This window comes from Choloepus didactylus, chromosome 2, assembly GCF_015220235.1.
Source record: "Choloepus didactylus isolate mChoDid1 chromosome 2, mChoDid1.pri, whole genome shotgun sequence".
NCBI classification, from domain to species: domain Eukaryota; kingdom Metazoa; phylum Chordata; class Mammalia; order Pilosa; family Megalonychidae; genus Choloepus; species Choloepus didactylus.
The window spans coordinates 247,738,415-247,748,370 of record NC_051308.1 but is presented as its reverse complement, the minus strand read 5'-3'; the positions used below and the strand labels follow the sequence as shown (position 1 = coordinate 247,748,370).

At 66.4% G+C, this 9,956-nt stretch overlaps 1 protein-coding gene across 1 annotated transcript; it reads right to left on the bottom strand.

The window, feature by feature from the left end:
* Nucleotides 1–1,482: 1,482 nt before the first annotated feature.
* Nucleotides 1,483–9,956, bottom strand: GABRD (gamma-aminobutyric acid type A receptor subunit delta). The gene is made up of 9 exons (XM_037828819.1): nt 9,800–9,956; nt 5,370–5,482; nt 5,132–5,199; nt 4,829–5,049; nt 3,666–3,748; nt 3,379–3,516; nt 2,688–2,843; nt 2,309–2,520; nt 1,483–2,179 (listed from the first exon to the last, which is right to left on the bottom strand). The coding sequence occupies exons 1-9, from the start codon at nt 9,865–9,867 to the stop codon at nt 1,880–1,882; spliced, it is 1,359 nt and encodes a 452-aa protein (XP_037684747.1). The 5' UTR covers nt 9,868–9,956; the 3' UTR covers nt 1,483–1,879.

The following is a 9,956-nucleotide window of genomic DNA, read 5'->3' as shown; positions in this document are numbered from 1 at the left end:
TGCTCTCCCAGGCCTCCCAGCCCCTTCCAGGAGCCAGGGGGCAGCCTGGGTACAAGGGGCAGAGGTGGGATGCTGGGCCCCAGTCAGCCCGGGGGCCTGGGCTGGCCCTGTGGCAAGCAGCAAGCCCAGCTCGGCCCTGGCCCTCTCTTGGAAAGCTCCAGCCTCCAGTGCTCGGCCACCACAGCTTGGCTTATCCGCCACCCATCCCGCATCCTGTCCCCGTGGCCTGGGGGCCCAGCCGGGGCTGCTGTGAGCCCTGGGCACGTTGGTGCCAGCCGAGGGGCAGACAGCCCAGCTCAGGGCCCCTTGCCTGATTCACACAGTCACAGCCGAGCAGGGGTCCGGGCGGGGGGCCTGCATGAGGGGCACCGCGGGGCAGTGGGGCCTCGGCACAGGACACTGACCTGTCGGCTTCACCGCTAGCCCCGTGGCAGGCGGCGGAGGACACAGCTGTCCTCTAATTGCCCACCCCCGCTCCTTCCGAGGGCAACGACCCGCAGGGGAAAGTCCGGACCCCGTAATCCAGAGCTGCCTGTCAGAGGCTCCACGGCCACAGGCTCGGGGGCTGCCTCGGTTTCCCGTGGCCGCTGTAACTGGGCAGCAGCTCCCCCAGCTCTGGAGGACAGAATCCAAAACCAGGTGCTTCCGGAGCACCCGGCAGTGCTTGTGTCCTCAGCATGTGGCTGCCCCCCCCAGCCTCACGTGGGCTTCTCCGTCTGTCTGTCTGTCTGTCTGTCTGTCAGAGTCTCTCACAGAGTTACCAGCGGTGTTGGCCAGGGCCCCTCCACCCCAGCACGGCCTCACTAATTCCACGGGCCATCGGGGTCAGGACTTGACCGTATCCTTTGGGGACACAAGTGAACCCACCAGAGTGTTTGCGGAGACCTGGGGGGCTCGCCCCATCTTCCCTGGGATGTCCCCTGGCCCTGGGACACGGGTGGGGCTGGGACTGTGGGCTGCCTCCCGCTGACCCCTGGGCTGGGGCCACACGGCTTCTCCTGCAGAAGCACAGCCCCCAACCCCTCCGACCCCTGACAATCCTGTTCCCTGACCCCCCGGCCCCCAACCCTGCTGGCCCCGAACCCCATCTGGCCCCGACCCCCTCTGACCCCTGACCTCCCTGGCCCTGCCCTTGCTCGGGCTCCCAGGGACTCCAGGATTTCAGGAAGGTGTCTCTTGGGGATCAGCCCGATCCCCCACGATGTGTGTTTGGGCATCTGTGTCCCTGTGACACGGGCCCCATCCCGGTCACCCGGATGACAAAGGGGCAGAGGCGGGAGACTCCCGGGGCCCCATCTCCTGCCGCCCTCCCCTCCCCCAGACCCCTCCCTCTCGGGACCCTCACCCCCTCTCCCCGGGGTGGACTCAACCCCGAGGCGTCCCTGGGCGGCCCAGCACTGCCCACCCGAGAGCCGCCGGCGGACACGCGGGGAGGGGCGCCCGGCGAGGAGACCGCGCCGCCGCAGGGACGGAAACCAGGGCCGCCGGCCGGGGGCTTTATTCCATGCGGGGACCCAGGCGCCCTCCCGGCAGCTCTGCGCCGTCCGCCGAGAAGATAACGAGCACAGTTTAAAAAAGGCAAAAGGCCCTGCCTGGCCTCCTTCCGCTCTCTGATCCTGATTCCAGAGAAGCAAAGTCCTCGAAAACAGGAGCACGTCGGAGTCTAAAAATTCCCCGCTCCCCAGGGGCCTCCGCCTCACTCAGCCGGGGGCTCGGGCGCCGCGGGCGGGGGCTGGACAAGGGGCTCTGCGCCACCCCAGGCTTCTCCGCCAGAGGCCGCGGGGAGGCCCAGGGCGGGTCCCTCGGTGGGGGTGGGAGTGGGCACACAGCCGGGGCCGGGGGCTCGTCTCCAGGGCTCCCCTGCGGGTGCGGCCCGGCCTCACAGGGTGTAGGCCGCCCAGTAGACGACGTTGACGGCCGCGAAGGCCACCGGGAACACGGCCCGGGCGTACATGTCGATGGTGTCTGCGTCGATGGGCTTGAGAAGCGCTCGGAGGCCCCCCTGGCCCCCCAGGCAGGGTCCCGCTGGCTTCCTCGTCGCCCCCGTCTCCACCTCCACCGACCTGTAGGAGCCCAGGAGGTTGCCGGGGACGCGGCCCGGCCGCTTGGACACGGCCAGCTCCTGGCTGACGCCGGCGGCGGAGAGCGAGAACAGCACGATGGCGCGCTTCACGTCGACCTGCGGGGGGCGGGGGGCTGAGCGTCCCCCCGGCTCGGCTGCCCCAGGCCCCCGCTCCACCCTCGGCTGGGACCAGGACCGGGAGCCCCCAGAGCCGGCCGGCAGGGGCCCTGGGGTGCCGGGGCTCACCTCGGCCGTCCGCTTGGTGACCTTGACCTTGGCCTTCTGCTTCTTCCTGTAATCTGCGTTGAAGTGGGCGAAAGCGTATTCCACCAGCGCCGCAAACACGAAGACGTAACAGATCCAGAAGTACACGTCCAGCGCCTTGATGGCCGACGCCCGCGGGAGGGACGAGCGGGCACTGACCATCAGCGTCGTCATGGTCAGCACCGTGGTGATCCCTGGGGGGGCGGGGGCGCCGTCGGGTGCAGCCCCTGCCCTCCCCCAACCTCAGCAGGGCCAGGCGACCCCCCCCCCCGCCAGGCCTGCAGCACCAGGACCCGCCCGGGGCCAGTGGGGCAGGGGTCCTCCCGGCTCCCGGCTCCCACCGGGTCACTTCTCCACGCACCCAGAGACACCCTGGCGGGCACGGCAGCCTGACTGATCCAGAAGGAGACCCAGGACATGGCCACCAGGAGGACGGACGGCATGTACGACTGGATGATGTAGACGCCACGGTTCCTCCGGAGGCAGAAGTGCAGGCTGAGCCGCGGGAACTGGCCGGCTGCGGGGCGGCCGCGATGAGGGCCCGGCACCCGCTGCCCTCTCCGGGCCGTGCCCTCCACCCCAGCAGGCAGGCCGACCTCTCGCAGCCCAGGGCCCACCGCTCCACCCGCCCCTCGCCCCACGGGCAGGGCTCCCCCAGGCGCCAGGCCTGCCCAGGAAGGGGGCCAGCCCGTAGGAAGAGTCCACCGTTGCTGCCACCTGCCTCCTCCCACAGACCCCTCTGAGCCCCGAGGAAGGAGCCAGGGCCAAGGGACCGGGCAGCGGGAGCAGGGACAGGGCAGGAGGGCCTGGAAACGGGAGGGGAGGCTCTGGAGCTAAGAGGACCCCTTCAAAAGACCTGCAACCCCACTGGTTCCCCCAAACCCCGAGCGTTGCCGGCTCCCGGGAAAAGGCCAAGGACCAAGGAAAAAGTTGGTGCAGCCCGATCAAGCCCTCACCTTCCGGAGCCCTCCTCTGGGTGCAGCCTGAGCAAGTTCCCGGGAAAGGGCAGCTGGAACCCCCCACCCAGACACTCAGGAGCAGGCCCCCGTTACCCGACTTGAAGTTCATCAGCTCGGTGGTGAAGTGGTAGCTGGTGAGGGTGAACTGCGCCAGCTGCAGCTTGTCCAGCCCGTGGATCCGCTCCTGGTTTTCCGACCAGTAGTAGACAACATCCTCGGAGGAGTAGCCGTCTGCAGGGGAGCCCCAGATGGGCCCCTCCCCCGGCAGCCCCCCCACTCCCCAGCGCTCCCCCAACCCCAGCAGGGCCACCCTCACCAAGGTCGCCGGGGCGGCCAGCGCGGCAGCCCCCAGCCCCGCCCGGGCCGGCGCGGGCACTCACAGCTCTCCAGGTGCAGCACGCACTCCTGCTCGTCCATGGGGTACTTGGCCAGGTCCATGTCGCAGGCCACCGTGGAGGTGATTCTGCCCAGAAAGGACGCTGCTCAGCTCCCCAGAGACGCCCACCACTCCTGGCCAGAGGGGCCGCCCAGGGCCCGAGCTATCTCTCAGGCTTTGCTTGCAGGTTGTCAGGCATCTTTTCAACTCCGAACACCATGGCCAGCTCTTTCTTTAGGAACATCGATTCGTTCATTTCCATTTTCTTCTTCCTTCAAAATGCTTGACTTTTTGACTGAGTCAGGGGCCGACAAGTAGGGAATAGCCTGAGCCTCCCAGGACCTGACCCCAAGGGACAAGCTCTGGGTCTCCTGCTGACAGGGCTGTGTGGGAATCAGGCTCAGGCTCCACGTCTCCTGCTGACGGGGCTGTGTGGGATGGAGGCTTAGTCTCTAGGTTTGCCTCTGATGGGGCTGTGTGGGATGGAGGCTCAGTCTCGATGTCTCCCGCTGATGGGGCCATGTGGGACTGAGGCTCAGTCTCTAGGTCTGCCGCTGACAGGGCTGTATCGGACTGAGGCTCAGTCTTTAGGTCTCCTGCTGATGGGGCCGTGTGGGACTGAGGCTCAGTCTCTAGGTCTGCCACTGACGGGGCTGCGTGGGACTGAGGCTCAGTCGCTAGGTTTCCCGCTGATGGGGCCATGTGGGACTGAGGTTCATTCTCTAGGTCTCCTACTGATGGGGCCGTGTGGGTTGAGGCTCAGCCTCTATGTCTTCCAGTGACAGAAGTGATGAAAATAGGGTGACAAAAATATCTTGGAACTAAATGGAGATGGTGGTTGCACAACATTGTGAATGTACTAAATGCCACTGAACTGTACACCTTAAAATGCTTAATCTTATGTGATGGAATTTCACCTTGAAATTTTTAAAAGGCACATTGTAGACAAAAGAGCCACGCTGCCGGCTTCCAGTTGGCAACCTCCGGAACTGATATTACACAACCAGCTGCTGGTTGCCGGGAGGATATAAATAACACCACAGCTCTACCCTTCCCCACCCAGCTCCCAGCAGAAACGTCTTCGGTTTCCTCTGTCCCTGGAGGGTCTCCCCAGGACCCAGGGCTGGACTGCCCGAGGGTGGCGGCGGGGAGGGGCCCCGGGCTCACCGGATGCTGTACAGAATCACCCCGTCAGGCTGCAAGCGGATGAGCTTGTTCTCCACCGTGACGTCGTGGAACCAGGCGGACTTGGCGTTGACGATGAAGGTGTCGGGCAGCCAGAGCTTGTCCACAAAGCGGCTGTCGAGGCCCAGGGTCTCGTTGGTGTGGTTGTAGGACAGCCTGCTGTCCCTCCAGCTCTGGTGCAGGAACACGGTCATGGTGTACTCCTGCAGGGGGACAGGGGCCCGTGGCCGTCAGCACCTGCGCTGCCCCCCGAGCGTGGGCCGGAGGGAGGCGAGAGGCACCTACCATGTTCGCCTCTGAGATGTGGTCGATGCTGGCCACCTCCAGGGCAAGGGCCACGTTCACGGGGGGCCCTGCAGGGGAGCAGCCGGGGATTCTGCAGGGACACGCGGCCCGGCCAACCGGCAACCACGGCCTCCCCAGCCATCCCCTCGGCCAGGCCAGACTGGCCCCTGGGAGGACAAGCGGGCATGGCCGCCAGCCCAGTGCCCACGGTGGGAAGGCCCCCGCCCTGCCCACTCACCTCCGATGCCCGGCCGGAAGTTCCGGGCGTAGCCCTCGATCAGGCCGTCCAGGTTGGGGAGCCAGGAGATCTCCAGATTGGAACCGACGTAGTCGCCGACGTCGTTCATGGCTCTGGGGACGAGGCACCAAGTCATGCCGGAGGGCAGGCGCCAGAGCGGGCCCCTTCCCAGGACAAGACGCGGCTCAGGGTCCCGGGCTAGGGCGGTGCGGGGAGGCCCTTCGAGAGCCGGGGCGGGAGCAGCCAGGACGCAGGGCTCGGGGCCTTCCTGCTCAGCCTGGCCCTGCCTGCCGGTGGGCAGCGCTCTCTCACCACCTCCGGCTCCGGGACCCTCCCCGACCAGCCCAGAGGCTGCGAGGACCCTGACAAGGGGCGAGAGGCACGGCCTCCACCAGCCCCCAGGGAGTGTCACGCAGGAGGTGACGGTGACGAGGGGCAGGAGGGCCAGGAAGCCCAGCTGGGACCCCACAGGGCTGTGACCGGCTGCAGCCTCTGCCCCTCCCGGCCTGGCCCCAGGTTCCCCCAGCTGCCACATGCTTCTGGGGCCGAGCCTGAGTCTGGAGCACCTGGGGCCACGCTCGCCTGCTGCAGGTGACAACACTGATGCAGTGACGGCCGGGTCACCGGGAGGGTCCCATGAGGGACTCAGAGGGGCAAAACCAGGGCAACAGCGTCCCCACACGCTCACCCGCCAGAAGCCCTGAGCTTCCCCCACAGACGCTCCCCCCACCTCTTCCTCCCCTCCCCCCGCCTACCCCACCTGCCCTTCCCCCCACCCAGCCCTCCTGTCCCCCCTCCTGCCCCCTCCCCTGCCCATCCCTGCCTGCCCCCTCCCATACCCATCTTCCAACAGGGAGACCCCGAGGAGTCTGAAGAAAGAGCAGCGTGATTAGTCACGTGAAAACTGTAATTCTGGCTGAAAGATGGAACGTGGCATGGAGTGTGGGGGTGAACTGGGGGGCACGGCGGGGGTTGGGGAGACGGTGCTGGACTTGACCGGATGCAGCGGTGGACGGAGAGGGCCGGACACGCAGAGACGCAGAGAGGCGGGCTCCAGACGGGGCCCCAGAACGACCGCAGGCTCCAGCTCTGGAGGTGACATTCCCGGAGGCGAGGACCCCCCTGCGGGTGTGGGGCCCAAGGGGCCCGTGGACTGGGCCTCGCTGCCCCCCAGCACCTCCCGCCGGGCCAGTGCTTCCTCCGCTCCAGGAAGGTCCTGAGGCTCGGAGGCTGCGCAGGGGTCTCCCGGCCCACAGCCCCCTGCCCAGAGCCGCCTTCCCTCCATGGTCCACACACTGGCCTTTTGGAGAAGTTAATTTGAACCCAGAGCCCCTCAGCTGACGGAGTTTTGAAAACCGCTCAGGACAGGCCCTGCCTGCTGTCCTTCCCGGGGGCAGACTTGTTCCGGTCCCTCTGGGGGTGGCCGGGGCCAGGCTGGGACGGGGTCGGCGTCGCGCAGAGCATTACATGGACTCAAAACAAGTGCTGGCTTCAACCAGAGAACAACTAAGGCGGCCAGTGGAGGTCACCCTCAAGGTCAGACCAGAAGGGATTTGAATTAGGCTTTATTTTTGGCGGAGCCCAGCTGCCGCCTCTGCTGCCGTCAGCCTGCTGGTGGCGAGGCCTTCGGGGACACTGCCTGTCCTCGGCCCATCCCTCACCACCCCAGGGGGCCGGCACCTCCGGCTCACTTTCCCCTTCACCCCGTCCCAGGCCCCGGGGCAAGAAGGCAAGGCCTGGCTGAGCCCCCATCACGAAGGTTGCCCAGAAGTGGCAGGATGTCCACGGCCCTTCTAGCTCCGCCATCTCTGGGGGTGCAAGGGGTGCGGGGAGTGAAGCGAGATGGGGACAGGCTCCCTGCCATGGTCCCTTCCCCCTGAGACACAGACGGATGTGGAGGACCAGGCCCCGGAGCCCACCCAAGACTCTGTGCTCTCCCACAGGGTTCAGATGTGTGGGCCAGCAGAGGTATCGGACTGGGGGGTCCCAGCAGTGGCCCAGGGTGAGGGTCCTCCTTGGGCAGATGGACAGAGAAGCTCAGAGACATCACCAGGCTTAGAGCCCACTCGGGCTCAGGACTCAAGCTCGTGGGGCACATCTGGCACCCCAAAAACACCCCATGTTGAGCTGCTCCGTGTGTTACGATGCCTCCGTCCCTCTGCTGGCCCCACTGACAAACAAACCCACCCATCCACCCACCTCTGCCACCTCTCTGTCCCAGGGTGGGGTGGGAAAAAGGAAGGGAAGGCGGCTGCAGCAGAAAGAGGCAGTGGGAGCCCCCCCCCACCCCGAGGTCCCTGCACCGTCCCCACACGAGCCCACGGGGCCCTGGCAGGTGTGCTGCAGAAGCTGTACGAGCTGCTCCGGCACTTCAGTTGCCAAGGCAAAGAGGAGCACGGTGACGGTCGTGCAGGGAGCTGGCAAGGCGAGAACCGTGGGCACAGATCCCCCAGGGAGGGCCACCCACTCGGCCTGCGGCTGGTGGATCTTCAGAGTCAGGGAAGCTCGGCTCTGACGGGCCCACCTCCTTCTTAACCCACCAAGCCTCTCCTGCTGGAAACCACTGGAATCTGGGCTAGGAGTGACTGCCAAAGGGCTGCCTCCTGTTTGTCCAAAGGGGCCCTTTGATTGTCCCGCTGTCCTCCCCACAAGGCATGAGGACCTGGGGACTGGGGATGGAGGGCCCTGTCCTCTCGCTGGAGGGAGAGGAGGCCCAAGAGGACAGCACCACACGAAGTCTGCAGTCCGCCCGCCGACGGCTGCTTCCCCAGCCACTCTCTGCTTTGGGGAGATCTTCAACCTGCACCACGCCACGTGGCCACCAAGCCAAAGTCAAGAGCAGGAGGTTGAAGCAGGCACTGATGTCAGGAGCTAATGATGTGCATTGTCAACGTCATCTAAGATGACAGGCTTTAAAATGCAGCAAAATGGTAACTATTGTTAATTCGAGAGTGAGATGTGAGATGGGAATTTAGCAGAGTGATGATTGCCGAGGCATCCACCCCTCACCTGGCTGCGGCCTGCCAGCTCTCCTGGGCAGGTGAACAGGAACACAGCCCCGTCCCCAGCATCCCTGGAGCCAGGTATGGGTCGGAATTGAAAGTCGTTCAGATTTTAGAAGGGCGATATATGCGTATATGGACTTGAGGGGTGGGGTGGTGCTGGAGCACTTCCCAGCAGGAAATGTTTAAATAGTTACCATACGAAGGATAAGTAAAGAGAATGAGCCTCACATCAGTTCAGGACAGACTTTGCCGCCAAACAGCTTTGGGGCCAAACGTATGTGAAAACTTTGGGATTTCAGAACTGTTTGGATTTCAGATTTGAGGCTGGGACCCAGAGCCAGGCCGGCAGCTGACCCCGGCACACCCCACGGGAAGAGAGCCCCTCCGAGGACAAGGCCCTCAGAACCCTCGGGCAGGGCTGGAGCCTGTGGTCTCTGGCCAGATGGACCCAGAACATTCCAGCTCATGCCACCAGCAGGGAATGCTCAGTCCCCGCCCCGTGTTCCCTGCTGACCGCATGCCTGCAGCCAGAACCCGGCTGAGGGGCAGCTATTTTTGGTTTCCAACAGTCTTCGATGTCCACCAGGTGGATGACCCCTAGGTCCGGGATGCTGGGGGTGGGGGGATGGGGAGTTGCTCTGCTTTGTCTGGTGCTCACGCATTGAGACTTTCAGACACCCCTCAGTGGCCTCTCTCGGACCCCATGGAAGGTGGCCAGGCTCCGTGCTGTGCCCAGAATGCCCAGGATGCCCATTCCCACTCCTCAGAGAGGAGGGAGGTGAGCTGGGGTCCGAGCTGGTCACTGTGCCAGAGGAGGCAGGACCCCTCCCCCTCCCCAGGGGCGCCCCGCTGCCTCCCACCTGCTTCCTTGGGAGGTCGGTCTGTGCCGTTTGACAGGAAAGGAGACCCCACCGCGGGGGGCCGCTGGCTGCAGGTGGAGCGCATCTGCGCGGCTCTGCTCCCACCCAAAGCGCGCGGCCTCCCCGGGTTCTCGGGATCTTTCCATCCTCCTGCCCCGAGCGCGTGCCTGGAAGGGCACCGGCCAGGACAAGGGCCGGCCAAGCGCCGGGGAGAGCCGCGGGCACACAGAGCTCCCGATGCGAGCCCGGTGGGACCGGCGGAGTTCGGCGCTTGGCAACCACCGCCCCGCCGCTCCGACGCCCTTCGGTGCCCGGCGGCGCCCGTTCAGCACCGGGACGGCGGACAGCAACCCCGGGGGCGGTGGAGCCGGGGCGCCGAGAAGGGCGCGCGCGGGGAGTCCCGGGCTGCGGGTCCGGGTGCCCGAGGCTCGCGCCCGGGCTCTGCAGGCTCCAGCAGCTCGCTCTCGGGCCGGAGCTGGACCCCCGGGGGTGCTCCCGGGTGGGGAAGCTGCCGCCCCTGCCACCCCCACCCCACCCCGCCGCGCGGACCCGGCGGCTCGCTCACCTGGTGCCGCGGGGCTGCAGCGCGCAGAGCAGGAGCAGCGGGGGCAGCAGCCAGGCCGCCGCGTCCATGGCCTCGGCGCGCGGGACGGGGCGGGCGGCGCGGGGACCAGGGCGCCGGCGAAGTTGCCGAGCGGGCGGCGGCGGCGGCGGCCCGGGCG